Source organism: Bos indicus x Bos taurus, chromosome 8 (assembly GCF_003369695.1).
Source record: "Bos indicus x Bos taurus breed Angus x Brahman F1 hybrid chromosome 8, Bos_hybrid_MaternalHap_v2.0, whole genome shotgun sequence".
NCBI lineage: Eukaryota > Metazoa > Chordata > Mammalia > Artiodactyla > Bovidae > Bos > Bos indicus x Bos taurus.
Window position 1 is genome coordinate 68,732,514 of NC_040083.1, and position 16,239 is coordinate 68,748,752.

The following is a 16,239-nucleotide window of genomic DNA, read 5'->3' on the forward strand; positions in this document are numbered from 1 at the left end:
CCTCTGGGGGAGCAGATACAGAGAAGGTGACAGCACAGTGCAGCCAGAAGAAAACTGTCCGGAAGGCAGAGGCTGGGACAAGTCACTGTCCTCACTGGGCTTCCACCCTTTGAGGTCTGGGAAGCAGCTCTGAGAGCCCTTCACTCCTGACATCCAATCACTCATGCAGGGTCACCAGCTGGCTGCCATCTCTGAGTCAGTGAAGAGGGTCCCTAAGGCTTCCCCCAGGATCCACCTGTGGAGGAGGAGGAGGAGGACAGTTAAATAACCTCACCTCTCTCTCCAGGGATGTCTGGGATGCACAGCTTTCCTCTCCCTCCCTCCCCGGCTCAGCTCCCCATCTCTGCCCTCAATCAGAGACTCCCTTATGTCACCATGGGTTGCAGTCATTCCCAAGGGCCACCACAGAGCCCCTCCAAGCTAGAAGAGCTGAGGAAGGACAGACCACCCACACCAGCCTCCAGCCAAGCTGAGGGCAGAGATGCAGCCTTATTCATTCGGCACTTCCAGCACTTCCAGTAGTAACAGTAGTCTTTAAAAGACTAAAGCAGAATCAGAGGGACTTCCTGGCAGTCCAGTGGTTAAGACTCCACACTTCCACTGCAGTGAGTGTGAGTTCAATCCTTGGTGGGGCAAGATCCCACATGCCAAAAAATTTAAAAACAAGAAAAAAGCACTTCCCTTTCGGTTTCTGAGAGAAGAAATGGGGGTGCAGGGATGGTGATGGATGGGTCCCTCTCCTGGGAAGGCCGCCCATGCTGTCCTTCCCAGAGTGACTTAGTCAATAGACCTAAGGGGGTCTACGGGAGACAGGCCTGGAGGATCCCCCAGCCAGACAGCTCCCCCCACCCCAGGATTCAAAACAGCTAACATATAGGTAAGGTTCCTCATGCACATCATCTTCCATAGAGATCATGCATTAACCGCCCTGTAATCAAACCGAGTGTAAGATGAGACCCCAGACAGTGAGCCTGCAGCCCCAAGCTGGAGCTGAAAGTAACCAGCCAATGTTTCAGCAAAGTACTGGAGGGAAACAGGGGTAGAAAATGGAGTCAGAGTCACCAGGCGTGTAGAGGACTGCGGCAGACATGAGACCCCAGCTGTGAACTTTTCCATGCCCACGGCGACTCTCTGAGAGGCTTAAGGAGGGTCCACGGCCCCCTGAGTGGGCATCTCCCAGGTTAGCCAGCCCCGAGGGGCTGGAGAGGAAGGCTGGCAGTGCCCAGAGGGACCTGGGGACCAGACCAGAGCCCGGTCACCTGACAGGTGGCACAGCCCCACCAGCCGAGTTGCCCGTTGCTCTAGCATGAAATTGAGCTGGTGACCGTCTGTGGAGCGGCCCCTGAGCCCTGCCAGCAGCCGCTGAAGCATGTTCAGTGTAATTAGGAGCTGCCCAAGGGTGACGTGCACACCGCAGCCCCAATCAGGAGGGGTGACCTAATGGAGGGGAGCGGGGCGTGGAGGGGCCACGCTGGGCAGGCCTGAGGGCACTTGGAGGTCGGGTGTCCACGAGGAAGGGAAGAGGGAGTGGGCTTCCCAACCAGGACGGGCACCAGCAGGGGATGCCCAAGGGGCCTGGATGCCACTTCCGGGCCCCATCCCTGCTCAGGTCTCATCTCAGGACTCCAAAAGCCTGCTGTTCTTTATCTCTGGGGGTACTGAGATTAATGTTAGTGTTAGTCACTCAGTTGTGACCAACTCCTCTGTCTATGGGATTTCCCAGGCAAGAACACTGGAGTGGGTTGCCATTTCTTCCTCCGGGGGATCTTCCCAACCCAGGGATCAAACCTGGGGCTCCTGCATTGCAGGCAGATTCTTTACCACTGAGCCACCAAGGAAGCCCTACTGAGGTTATATGGACCATCAAAAATTGCATATATTTGAAAATTCCCTGATGGTCCAGTGGTTACAACTCTATACTTCCACTGCAGGAGGCCCAGGTTCAATCCCTAGTCAGGGAATTAAGATCTCACAACGCTCGAGGCATAGCCAAAAAATGTTGTATATATTTAAGATGCACAATCCAATACACATAAGTACTGTGAAATACTCACCATGAGTCAGTCAACACATCCATCACTTCACACCTCTACCGTTACCTTGTTTGTTTGTTTGATTTCTTTTTTGTGCTGAGCACACCTAAGGTCTGCACATCTAAAGTCTTAGCAAGTTTCAAGTACCCAGTACAATACGTCAACTACAGTCACATGGCTGCAGCCAGCTCTCCAGGACTTATTACTCATCTTGCAAGAATGAAACTTCATAGAGTGTGCCTACTGGTGATCCCACCAGCCCACCCCACTCAGACTGCATCTTCATTGCCCTACACAGCCAGGCTTGTTCTTGCTGCCCCCACAGCCATGCTCACACTGAGCCCCATTGACTGGACTCCAGACCCCACCCCTCCTTGGGAATTCCAGCCCCAACTCCTGCCTGAAACATCCCTTATGCCCCACCATCAATGCCCTCGCTAATCCCTCCCTCCTCTGCTTCCCCTGATATTCTGCACGAGATCCTCTTTTAAACTCTTTCTTCTAGGGTGTGAGTATGTGCACAAGTATATATAAGTGTGTGTGAGAGAGTATGTGGGGGGGGCGGTGGGGGTGTTCCAATCAGATCAACATCCTAGGCAAAGACTCTACTATAGCAAATGGTATGATGGCACGAGGGAAGCTCAGCAGAGACAAAGGCTGAGTGGGGAGTCCTGTGATGTGTCTCCACAGTGCCATCCACATGGTCCCCTCTTGTGGCATGGACCATACCCCATGTCTGGTGCTTGTTGAACTGTCTGACCCTCAACAATACCCCCAAGGACCACAAAACACAGGACTTTGTCAGCCTCATTCACCAATATCTCCTTAGCATCTCACATAAGATCTCGACCAAAATGTGTGCATCACACCATTGGATGGATGGACGGATGGATAAACAAATGAACATCATGGGTTGTGGAGTCAGAGGTAGGTTTGAAATCTTATTCCACCACTATTGAACCAGCTGTGTGACCCTGAGGGTGTGGCCTAACACCCCTGGGCTAGCTTTCTGTATGTAAAACAAGGATGCCAGCATCTCATTGTGTGAGAATTCAGTGAAATAGGTAGAGTCCGCTAGCTAGTCTACAGTACCTGGTCATCAGTAGATGGCAAGTGAACGCTAACCATCTCATTTCTCTGGCACCCCTGTGGTATGTAGTACAATCCTGAGATAGAACAGGTGTCTAATACTTGTAAGGTGATGTCCAGCGAGTGAATCATGGAAAATTAACTCCCACCAGCTCTTTCTGCCTCTTGCATCTTGACCCAAAGGGAGGAGGTTGTGTGCCCCATCCCTGGTCCCCCGTCTGTAACCTCCCACCCTGCCCCTGACATTAGATTCTTCTCTCAGCCCTCCACCTGCCCCAGCTCCATATCCACAGTGCCCCAGCTATAGCCCCTCACCTGGACAGATGTGCAGGTACTGATGACACTGGTCCCCAGGCTGGTGCTATCACTGAGGTCATCTGGCAACGAAGGCGTTTTGTCTACCCGAGGGGCCTGTGTGGCCTGGAATGGGGGGCTTTTAGGGGACAGGTTCACATCTGTACCATTGCCAAAGGCCTGGATGGCATTCCCTATGGGGAAAGAGAGCAGGGAGACACAGAGAAATCAGGGGCCCCTCCGTCACTCTGCCCCTCAGCTGAAGGTATCCCAACAGCTACCTTCCCTGTGATGGCCTGGAGCTGGGGGCAGGGTGGAACTTGTCTGAACTAACTTGGCTGAAGCTCCCTTTCAGATACCTAGCAAGGTCTCATACCCAGAGAAGAAAAGAGCAGGAGGGAAGCTGGGATAGAAGATGTACTGGATGAGGAATGAAGAGGAAGAGAGAAGTGGGAGCATGGGGAGCCAGGCGGGGAGGAGCAGGCCGTGCCCAGGGCGTGAGCTGTCTTCTCTGCAGCATTCGGTGCTGCAGGCCATGCCCCCCACTGCATGCCAATGGCCCCCAATGCAGCCCCCCTCCCCAGGTGGCCTCACCCACCCTCAGTCAGTCAGTTAGACTGATTCACTCAGGACTAACTACTGAGACCTTTTGGACAAAATTGTGTCCCCAGTACCCAACCGTATACACAAGACCTACAGGAAGCTCCACCTCCAAGCCCCAGAGGCACCTCAAGTTCCTCAGGTCGCCGCCTGACTAGGCGCCACTCCCTCCACTGGAACACTGGCCCCCCGCCACATTTTCAGCACTGAAGGTCTGCCATCTCTTCTCCACTAAGTCACCCAAGGCCGAAACCTCGGTCACCCAGGACACTTCCCTAACCACCCTCTTGCCGGCCACGAGCTGACCTCTGAGAGGTCGCTCCACCCATCTCTCCTCCCCATCCCACCCCAACACTGCTCTGGGTCAGTGGGCACCGTCCTCCGCCCGGGGCACCTGCTACATCCTCTAGTGGACTCGGTTTTGGGTCACCTGTGAGAACCATATCCCTACCCTCACCCCCTCCACACGAGAAGCAGAGAGTGAGCCTTCTGAAATCAGATCTGACCACGACACCACCTGTCAACACCCCTTCACCAACCCACATACCACCTCTGCCACCTGCAGGACCCTAAGATCCAAACGCCTTCAAGTCTGCTTGCCCCGCTCCACGAGGAGGACTCTCTCCACCTGTCCAGGTAACCCTAGGCATCCTTGTGCTCTGTGGCAAGGATAAGTGGTCCACAGGTTCCCAAAACCCACCTCTGCCTAGAGCAGACCAGCGGGCCCTTGCTGCCACTTCAGCTGACCAGTGCCCAGCAACCCCCACTGTGGGTCAGCTTCCGAGAAGCCTTCAGGGACCCTTACCTCCAGGATGTCTTGGGCATCCCCACCCTGTGCTCCGGCAGAACCCTCTGCAGACCTCCACCCTAGCACAGCGCCCCCTGTACTATGATGGCCATGATGCTCTAATGGTGCCCCCCTTCAGAGGGTGAGCTGCTCAATGACAAGCCCTGTGACTTCCATCTCTAAACTCCCGGTGCTGTCAGAAAGGCAGGATGGACAGATGGACAGAAGGAAGAAAAGAGGAAGGGACAGGGGGAGGAGATCTTTCAATTGGTGGGAGGTGGGTGTCAGACTAGAAAGACCGGGCAGATGGAGCTTGTGGCTGACTTCTCTCTCTGGCCTTCAGATTAGTAGGAGTTTGATGACTTAAGACTCCAATTCCCAGGGGAAATCAATCCTTAAAGGGAGAAGTTAAAGAAGCTGAGACCCTCATCGCAGGGCAGTCCCCAAAGGAACCTGGTGAAACCGTCGGGATAACAGACTAGAAACCTTCAGCCTTAATGTGACAAAGATTGAGGCCTCCAGGGGCCTCCAGACAGCTCCGGGGAGCATCTCCAGGAGTGCAAAACCCACGGTCTGCGTAGTCAACCCCCTACTGGAGAAGCTCCACAGGGACCACCAGCCACTGCAGGGGGAAGGAAGGCAGGACCCGGCACAGTTCCAGGGCCCCCAGGACAGGAGGGGCGGGAGGGCTCCTGACGGAGTGGATGCGGGCGGACTCACGGAGGCATGGGTTCTCTGTGAAATCCTTCAGAAACTTCTCACACTCTTCCTCCATGTTTCCACTCCCACGACAGCTGCACCAGGGGGACACCACGATGCCCGTGGGGCTGGAGTCCACGTAGTTGGGTGTTATATCAAACCCTGGGCAGGGAGACAGGGAGGCCGAGGAGAGAGGAACAGTTAAGGCTTCCCTCCTGGCCCCCAGACCCCAGGCACATCATAGAGGAGGCCTGGGACCCGTCCCCCACCCCTCCACCTGACCCCTAAACACATATACATCACAGCTCACAATCCAAACCACGAGGGTCGGCAGGGGGGTCATGGCATAGAGGACAGCAGAGGGGATACTCAGGAGCCCCCACCCAGAGCACGGGCCCTGGCTCTCTCCTATACCAACAGTCAGGGAGACTAAGGCTCTCTCCCGGGTTTATGTCCCAGTGCCAGCATTGACCAGCAGGGTGAACATGTGCAAGTCACTCAGTTTCCCTAAGCCTCAGTTTTCCCATCTGTAAACTGGAGCCCTAACCCCCACCCAGAAAGCTCTGTTTTGAGATTTACATAAGACAGTCCATGTAAACTGCTCAGTGCAGAGCCTAGAATGTCACACAATGAACATCACCCTTCTTATTTTGGAAGCTGCCTAAGATTCTTGGGGCTCCTCCCTTGTGATAAAACCCCAGCTCCCATCACAGCTCCTATCTGAAACCAGGCAGAGGAGGAACTGGACTTCAGTCCCTAACTGGGCCAGAGGCAGCCGGGAGCCACTGAGATCCCAGGCTGGGGTGGCTTACCGATCATGCCAGCGTAGGAGCCCAGACACGCTTGGTAATTGTCGGTGGGGCAGCTGGTGAGCGTCTGGTAGGAGGCACGGCAGTTGGCATGGAAGTCCGCCAGCCGGGACCTGGGGTCAGGAGAAGACCATGGAGAAAGCAGGTTAACCTGGCTGACCTCCCGTCTCCTCCAGGGCACAGCAGCTCCTTCAGAGCCTCCCAGGGCAGGAGGAAGCCAGGAAGGACAGAGAGGAGGAAGATGGGGGGAAACAAGTTTTGGGGGTTTCAGGCTAGGAACTCCTTGAGGACAGGACTTCCTGGAAATTGAGGCATCCAGTTTTGTTGTTGTTCAGTCACTCAGTCGTGTCCAAATCTTTGTGACCCCATGGACTGCAGCACACGAGGCTTCCCAGTTTTTCCCTATCTCCCAGAATTTGCTCAAACTCATGTCCATAGACTCAGTGATGCCATCCAACCATCTCGTCCTCTGTCACCCCCTTCTCCTCCTTCCAGTCACCCAGTTTAGGCAAAATCCATTCTGAACAGATCTCTCACTTGGAGGAACACAGAGAGAACCCAGGTGGGTTTGCTGACAATGTCTGGGACTCAGACAGGAAGGCCGGGCTCTGCTTCCTGCTTGGTCACACTCCTGGTGACCTTTCCCAAGTCCTTCAACACATTGTTACTGCCACCCTACAATCCCTGCCCAGGGACTTCCCTGGGGGGTCAGTGGTTAAGAGTCCACCTTGTAATGCAGAGGATGTGGCTTTGACCCCTGGTCCAGGAACTAAGATCTTATAATGCCATGGAGCAACTAGCCCGAGAGCCACAAGGAGAGAGAGTTCATGTGCCACAACTCAGGATCTGCATGATGCAACAAAGATCCAAAGCAGACAAAAAAATAAATAAATAACCTCTGCCCAGCCACCTCATAGGGCTTCCGTGGAGGCTCAGAGAGTAAAGAATCTGCCTGTAACGCAGGAGATCCAGGTTTGATTCCTGGGTTGGAAAGATCCCCTGGAGAAGGAAATGGCAACCCACTCCAGTATTCATGCCTGGAGAATCCCATGGACAGAGGACCCTGGTGGGCTACAGTCCACAGGGTCTCTAAGAGTCAGACACTACTGAGCAACTAACACTTTCAGCACGATCCTTCTAGGGGTCAGTGGGACCAACTCCCAGGGAGGTTAAAAAAAAAAAAAGAGTCCCCCTAGGATGAGACATCCCTCGGGCATTCCTGACCCTTTTCTTCTACATCAAATCAGAGCAGAGCCTCCAGGGCTGTCCCTCCACTAGCTCCTCAACCCTGTAAGGCACAATCAGCATTTTCTTCCCCTGGTGACGTAACCTGTCATCACCTGCTCCTCTCTGTCAGCATGGATAAAGCTGCTTTGTACCCACCTGCACACAGCTCTGTGTTCCCAGAACGACCGTGAGCTGCCGGAAGGCAGCCGCTGTCTGAGCCTGTCTGTCCCCAGCCCCTAGCACCTTGTGTGGAGTTCACAGGAGGCCCAGGGCACCCAAGTCTAACCTGCACAGGTATTTCTATTCCTTCTTCCTCCTGCCCTACTGCCCCGGCCCCAGGGCTGTTGCCATCAGCCTGGGCTGGGACCACTGCCTGCCTCCCTACTACTCAGGCTGTAGTGTATAAGAACGCTACAGTGGCCACAGGAAGGACCATCCGCCACCCTGCCCATGCTCTGACCACACCACAATATTTCTCACAAAGCCACCTCAAAGATCACCCCCAATTCAGCTCCCCTGCTCCTCCACTGGAACTCTGTCCACATCAGGAAGGAGAAGGGAGAGAGAAAAATGAGAAGTTGAGAGAGACCAGGAACAGGACAGCCTAAAAGGAACACCCTCAATGGAGGCGTCCACTTAGGTCCTCCCACGGGACAAATCCGGATTTGCCAGGAGGCACCACAGTCCCAGGAAAGGGGGTGTAGGAGAAGGAAGAAGCAGCTCTCCAGAGCAATTTGATGCCAAAGAAGCCTCATGTGTCCCTGAACTCCTGCAGCCTGCAGAGACAGCAAGGGGCCGGAGATGGAAGGTGAGCTCCAAGCTGAGAGCCAGGGGGCGGGGTCTCACTTCAGCTCCGCTCCTAACTCACTGCAAGACCTCAGATGAGTCCTTGCTTCTTGCGGACTCATTTTCCTTATTTATCCAATAAATAGAAACTGTTTTCACAGTCAGGGAAGATGACAACGTTCTGGAGATGGATGGTGGTGTGGTTGCACGACAATGGGAGTGCACCCAATGCCACTGAGCTGTGCACTCAAATATGGTGAAAATGGCCAATTTTATGCTGTGTATAACTGACCACAATCAAAACGTGACTTAAGCAGAGGTCCATTCATACCCACTTCTTATGACCAAGTCCTCACAAAAATTCTGAGATATGCCAAGCAGTTGTTAGCACCCATCCCCCTTTACAGAGGAAGAAGCTGAGCCTCAGAGGAGCTGAGTAACTTGCCCAGGACCCCAGAGCTTCTAAACAGCAGAGCCAGAACTCCAGCCCAGAACTCCAACGACAGGGGCAGCCCCTTTTGGCAGGCCCCCCACCCCCATCCCACTCCTCTACACAAGTATCTTGTCCTCCACAGGAAAAGAGAAGCAAATTTGCATTGTCTCCACCCTACCTCCTGCCCATAAATCACACACTCTATCTGCTCACCCAGTCCCCCAAACAGGGAAAAACAGTACTTCCAACCAAGCTCCCAGCCACTGCAGAATAAGACTTGGTCTTGAATGGTCAGATCAGCATCTGTTCTGCTACATGAGCCCAGCAAATGAATGAAGGTCAATGAGAGGTGGTCTCTGCCCACACCCCAGACCTCCAGAGACCTGCCAGGGAGCCAGGAAGGGACACGGACTTAAGCAAGGAGGATCTGGAGCCAACAAACCAAAATCTCTAAGCAGCTATCACAGGTTGAATTGTGTCAGCCAAGGAGCCACATGGCTTCCCTGGTGGCTCAGATGGTAAAGAATCTGCCTGCAATGTGGGAGACCTGAGTTTGATCCCTGGGTCGGGAAGATCCCCTGGAGGAAGGCATGGCAACCCACTCTAATACTCTTGCCTGGAGAATCCCCATGGACAGAGAAGCCTGGTAAGCCACAGTCCATGGGGTCATAACAAGTCGGACAAGACTGAGAGACTAACACACACACAAGGAGCCAGATGCTCATCCCTGGTGCCTGTAAACCTGACCTTATTCAGACATAAGCTCTTTGCAGATACAGCAAGATGAAGTCACAGTGGATTAGGGTGAGGCCTCAGTCCAATGTCTGGTGTCCTTATAAGCAGAAGAGAAGAGACACAGACATACGGTGAGAATGCATGTGAAGATCCAGGCAGCACTTGGACTGATGCACCTATAAGTCTGGGCTTCCCAGGTGGTGCTGGGGTAAAGAATCTGGTTGTCAATGCTGGAGATCCGGGTTTGATCCTTGGGTCAGGAAGATCCCCTGGCGGAGGAAAGGACAACCCACTCCAGTATTCTCATCTGGTAAAACCCATGGACAGAGGCGCTTGGCGAGCTACATAGTCCACGGGGATGCAAAGAGCTGAACACGACTAAGCTACTAAATATCCACACACCCTTGCAAGTCCAGGGACGCCAAGGAGTGCCGGCAACACCAGAAGCTAAGAGAAAGGCATCGAACAGATTCTCCCTTCAAGCTTGCACAGGGAGCACGGTCCTGCCAACACCTGGATTTTGGACTTCTGTCCCCTAGAACTGTGAAAAATCAGTTTCTGGGTCTTTTTAACTGCATTACAATTCCTTTACAGTGTTGTATTAGTTTCTGCTGTACAACAACATGAATCAGTCATATGTATACATATATCCCCTCCCTCTTGGACCTTCCTCCCACCCACCCCTCTAGGTCATCACAGAGCCCCGAGCTGAGCTCCCTGTGCTGCACAGCAGCTTCCCACTAGCTGTCTGTTTTACACATGATAGCGTATCTATCGGAGAAGGCAATGGCACCCCACTCCAGTACTCTTGCCTGGGAAATCCCACGGACGGAGGAGCCTGGTGGGCTGCAGTCCATGGGGTCGCAAAGAGTCAGACACGACTGAGTGACTTCACTTTCACTTTCATGCATTGGAGAAGGAAACGGCAACCAACTCCAGCGTTCTTGCCTAGAGAATCCCAGGAACGGGGGAGCCTGGTTGGCTGCCGTCTATGGGGTCGCACAGGGTTGGACACGACTGAAGTGACTTAGTAGCAGTGTATCTATGCCAATTCCAACTCCCAATTCATCCCACCCTCCCTCTCTCCCTATGTCCACATGTCCATTCTCTACATCTGCATCTCTAGTCTAACCTATACAAACAGCTTCCCCTGTACCATTTTTTCTAGATTCCATGTGTATTTGTTAATATATGATATTTGTTTTTCTGACTTACTTCACCCTGTTTGACAGACCTATATCTTTTCAGTTTCTGTTTTAAGCCACCCAGTCTGTGGCAGTCTGTTAAGGCAGCCACAGGGCACTAACACAGCACCTTCAAAGACTTCATTGTTTGCTCTGGCTGAAGGTCTCCCTCTAGAAGGAGCCAAGAGGATGTGGTCAGGCCCCAGCAACAAGGAGCACTGCAGCTGGGCAGCAGGAAGCCATGGCTGAACTCCTGCAGGGCGCAGGGCTGTGAGATTACCAGCAGAGATGCTAGCTACCATCTCCTCCCCACCAAAGAGAAGTTAAAACAGGATCTCTTAACCAAAATACAGAAGTCCATTCTAATGCCATTTGATCACATGGAGAGCCCAACCCCCTCCTACATCTCCTCAAGGGCTCACTGTCAGTTCTGCCCCTGAAGCCCTTTCGCCCACCAGGCACATGGACTTCTCCCACCTCTGTGCTCAATTGCATACAGACTTACTGATATGGCCATGTCTGCTCCCCGCAACTGGAACATACATTCCCAGAGTGGAAGACTCTACTGACTTCTTCATCTATATCCTCCAAATGCCTTTGGACTAGTGGGAGATATCCACTGGTCTTTTTTCCAAATACGTATTGAGGCCCAGCCATGTGACTGACAGACCAGTGATGGGAATGGCACACATGTCAGTGAAATGTCAGAAAGGACATCGATGGGGTTGGGGCTGAGTGCCCACCAGGCCTGGGCCAGGCCTCCACAGAGGTCAGTGCCAGCCCAGTGTCCTGGAGGAGCGTGATGCCTGCTGCAGCAGACCTGAGCGACCTCCCCATCCTACATGCAGGCCTCACGTCCCTTCTGCAAGGGTGGGTCTCCAATCACTGACACGGAACATTGAGGTGCTTAGCAGCCTCACGTCCACGATGCCCCTCAAAATATCACCAGACCCCAGGCTAGAGACAGCGGGAACATGTGAAAATGAGAAATTGATGCCCACAGGGACAGACAAGGTCATCCAGAGAGAGGGGGTAGGTGAAGGAAGGAAGCCAGGACTCAGAAGGGGAAAGAGTTCTGATGCTCAGCGAGAAGGGGACGACAGATCCAGCTGCTGCGAGAGGAGGAACAGCTGTCACACGGCTGTGCACAGTCCACTGCTTGCCCGACACATGACCTTGGGCAGGCCTGTCGTGTCTCTGGGCCAGCGTCCCCAGTTATTCAACGGGGTGGGCCGTGCCGGCCTAGCTCCCTCGTCGGGTCTGTTAGAGAGCTGGGCACACAGAGGAGGCACCATCCTTACCTTTTTTCTCTTGTCCAGACATCTTGTCCCCAGCACTGTGCCTGCCACTGGCAAACAGGAAATAGCTTTTCCTGTGTTTGATGTAGAAGAAATACCTGTTCGCCTTGTTGTGGTAGGTCTGGGCCCCACACAAGGTGAGTGTATCAAGGAGAGATGACAGCTCCCACCGTCTCTCCATCCGGCTCCGGAGTCCCCCTGATGGACCCAGATGAACAATGGCCTCCCTGCCCCACTTCACTGTCCACGCCACCCTGAGGACACAGGAGCAGCAGGGGGCCCTTGGCCAGATCCAGGGTGACCAACGAGGAAGGGCCACCTCGCTCCTCCGATGCTGTGGCCTATTTCCTTCACAGCAGCCCTACGGTTGTCTTCAGAGCACAGGGAAGGTAGAGAGAGGAGCAGAGGGGAACGGTGGAGGGAAAGGCAGCGGCTAGGCCTTCTGTCACTCTATTTCTTCAGCCTCAGCATCCTTGTCAAACCAGAGTGACCACTTAGGAGGACACCATGTCCAGGTCTCCAAGAGGCCTTTGATTGTTCAGCTTCCCTCTGTCCCTCAAGACACAGCCAAATCCACATAGCCCACTCCCTTGTCCAAGCAGCCGGCTCCATCCACGGCATTAGAGACCAGTGGCGTCAATTTCCTCCAAGCCGGCGACACTCTCAGCTCCAACCACAAGTGAATCAGCCAGGTCCCAGTAGGTACAGTCTCCAAGGCAAATGTTATCCTTTCCTCATGCATGGCAAGCCAGCTGGGGATCTTGGGCCAGCTGCCACTCTTCCCTACAGATGGTGTGAGTTCCCCAGTCTCTTGGACTCCATTCTCACTTCCAGCAACAGACTTTTCCTCGCCCAGCCCCATTGCTTCCCAGATGTTTGCCTTGAAGAGGCCCCATAGGATAGATGGCATAAGAGAAAGCATGAGAGAAAGAGAAGACAGACAGACAAAGGGAAAAAACAGAGAGCCAGCAGAAGAACCATCAGTGAACACAAGCCAAGTCCACTCTCAGTGAGATGGAGCAAAGACTGCCAAACGCGTTCAGGGTAGCAGGTGGATCTATCTGAAACACGCAGACCTCTTTGGGTTGGTTTCATCAGCCACTGTAGCCTATTCAATCACAGGAAAGCAGCAGGAGAGGAAGAGAGACACTTGACCCCCGATTTCATTAAACAGCCACCAGATTAAATGTAGGACATCCAATTAATTTGAATTTCAGATCATTGATAATTTTTTTTTAGTATAAGTACATTCCATGCAATATCTGGGATATACTTATACCAGTTTCTTTCTTTTTTTTTTTTTTTTTTCTTTTTTCCAGTTTCTCCAGCATTCAAGTTTAACTGGGTAGCCTGTATCTTTGTTAGATCTGGCAACCCTATCTGATGGGCTGATGTGCTCCCACAAAGGGAAAACGAGGCAAAGCTGGAAGTGCCATGGTCAACCCAGACAAGCCAAACCATCCAGACCTGGCCGGCGGGAGAGGGTGGACTTCCTATAGCTCAGTAGTTCTCAAAGTGTGGTCCACAGACCCACAGCACCAAGTGTAAAAGTGGGAATTTGTTAGAAATGCAGATTTTCCAGATGCCACCCCAGATATAACAGATATGAAATCCAAAGGCAGGGGCCAGCAATCTGCACTTTAGCCAGCCCTCCAGGTGACTCTAATGCAGGAAAAGTTTAGGGATGCAACAAATGGTACAGGCTTCAGAGCTGGGCTTGCGGGGACCCTTCAGGCCCACTCCCTGGTCTCAGCTTTAAATACGGACATGTTATCACCCAGTCAATGGAAAAAAGTAATGCTTCAGGCTGTAGCCCAAGAAGGTTCACAGTTAGATGGCTAGGCGTATGCACGTTTGTACACACACAAACACACACACACACATACCTATCCCCATACAGAACAGTCACACTTGGGTACACTTCCCAAGTGGTGCTAATGGTAAAGAACTTGCTTGCCAATGCAGGTAACGCAAAAGACATAGGTTCAATCCCTGGGTCAGGAAGATCCCCTGGAGGTGAAAATGGCAACTAAGTCCAGTATTCTTGCCTGGAGAATCCCCATGGACAGAGGAGCCTGGCGGGCTATGGGGTCACAAAAGAGCTGGACATGACTAAGTACACACACACATCTCAATTCTTTGCTTTGACCTTGTCAAGAAAGCACAGGTACCTGTTATGAACAAATCTCTCCCTTGGTCCAGGTTGCAAACACCTTCTCTTGCACAAAGGCTTTCTCCAATCTGTCTGGCTTAGAATAATACTATGGTAAATTGCACCCCAGAACCCCAAAGCGTTCCAATGCTGGCCAATACATAGCTTTAGCGTCTGAAAGTGAAAGTGTTACTCACTCAGTCATGTCTAACTCTTTGCGGATCATAGCCCGCCAGACTCCTCTGTCCATGGAACTCTCCAGGCAAGAATACTAGAGTGGATAGCCATTCTCCTCTCCAGAAGATCTTCCTGACCCAGGGATCAAACCTGGGTCTCCTGGATTGCAGGTGGATTCTTAACTTCTTAGCCACCTGAAGATCTTGTTAACTTTGCCAAAGTCCCATTTATCAGGTTAGATCTGTTACATTGCTGCCACAGAAATCAATGGGTTTCTACTAGTTTAGAATCACAGGAGGAGGACAGGAAGCTAATATTTACTGAGGGCCTCCACTCTGCCAGGCATGGGTGTCGCATTTGACTTTCTGAACAATCCCACGAAGTAGACTATTTCACAGCAAAGACACAACAACTCCAAGAGGCAGGTCACATGGTCACACACCCTATAGCCAGCACAGCAGGGCCAGGTGCCTACCAATGAGAACGAGGTCTTTCTGCAGCTTTGCAGCCATGACCCACCACTGCTAACGATGCTTCTGGGGGCAGCCACCAGCGCTGCCGCGTGCTAATGAGCAGGGCACTTGAATATTTCATGGAGGGGAAAAAGGATTCCCAAGAAATACAAATTACTCACGATGGGCTTCAGAGCTGATTTAGGGGAACGTAGAGGAAATGGCTTTAATAGACCCAAGTGCTTCTGGAATGGCTTTCTGAGGTTCCCTCCAGCGATGCAGGGCATGGTTAAGCAGGCTCAATGTTACGTGACACCAAGACAGAGAGAAATGGATTTCCCCCATGGGCCTGCTTTCTGACACCTCCGGGGTTCACTGTAGACAGCCTGAGCCCCGTTCTTTCCTGCCTTCTCTCGGAGGCTGCTGCAACTTCTCATGAAATTACGAATCCACTTGGTTTCCTTCCCTCCTGCTTATTCTTTAAGTATACGTGGATATTTACTCTTTCTGTCCAGAATAGCTGCTCCCCTTAGGGAGAGCAATTCCTCCTCTGGCCAGGTAGTTCTTACAGGCTGTCAACCATATGCTCCACCTTCTGGGGCTACAGGTGCACAGATGACCCAGGCTGCCCCTGCTACACAGGTCTCTCTTCCTGGCCACACTGACCATCTAGGATAAGGAAGCAACACAAGCTAAGCCAAGCACAGCCCTGCCCTGAGGTTTTCCTAAAGAGCAAGGAACAACTTTCTTTTCTTTCTAGTGATTAAAGCACCAGAGATGAGAGCCCAGAAAAACTGGGACCACAGATCTAGCCTCACAGTCACAATAAAGATAACATGCAGCTAGCCTGCCAAGAGAAGCAAAAGTTAGAGACAAGGAGAAACAGAGGGAGACCTATTTGCACTTGAGTCCTGGAATACACCCTTGCCCCTTCTATATTTTACTGAAAGTCAATAGATTACTTTTCCATTTTTCTCAGGGTAGTTGGGTTTCTGCCACTTAAAACAGAAAATTTTCTGACTACTACTTAGCTTCACTCTCTGATTTTATCTGATCTTCTTTGCCCAAGTTCAAAGCAACCACAAAAGGCACACACTGAAAGGGACACATACCAAAAACCCACAAAGGGTCTATCTAACCCATGTGAGACAGCCAGGATCACAAGAACACTTCAGTGCGAGTAACCTGGAAAATGGATGATGGTACTATTCATGAAGGAAGACAGACCTGGCCTTGGATTCTTCACTCAGCTTAACTAGAGAGGAATGGTTCCAATGGATAAGCCACAGAAAGCCACATCGCTACTGAAAATGACAAGGATGCTGTTGTTGCTGTTCAGTCAACAAGTCATGTCCGACTCTCTGTGACCCCATGGACTGCAGCACGCCAGGCTCCTCTGTACCTCACTATCTCCCAGAGTTTGCTCAAATTCATGTCTGTTGAGTCGGTGATGCTGTCTAACTATCTCATCCTCTGCTGCCCCT

At 52.3% G+C, this 16,239-nt stretch overlaps 1 protein-coding gene across 3 annotated transcripts in view; it reads right to left on the minus strand.

Annotated features, from left to right (window-relative positions):
* GFRA2 (GDNF family receptor alpha 2) overlaps positions 1-16,239 on the minus strand; it is a 151,754-nt gene that overhangs the window by 53,858 nt on the left and 81,657 nt on the right. For all 3 annotated transcript variants that reach the window (XM_027549791.1, XM_027549789.1, XM_027549790.1), the window contains exons 5-7: positions 6,315-6,424; positions 5,524-5,664; positions 3,438-3,610 (exon numbers count right to left, since the gene is read on the minus strand). In XM_027549791.1, the coding sequence (XP_027405592.1) occupies positions 3,438-3,610; positions 5,524-5,664; positions 6,315-6,424 (424 nt within the window). The remainder of the gene's footprint in view (positions 1-3,437; positions 3,611-5,523; positions 5,665-6,314; positions 6,425-16,239) is intronic.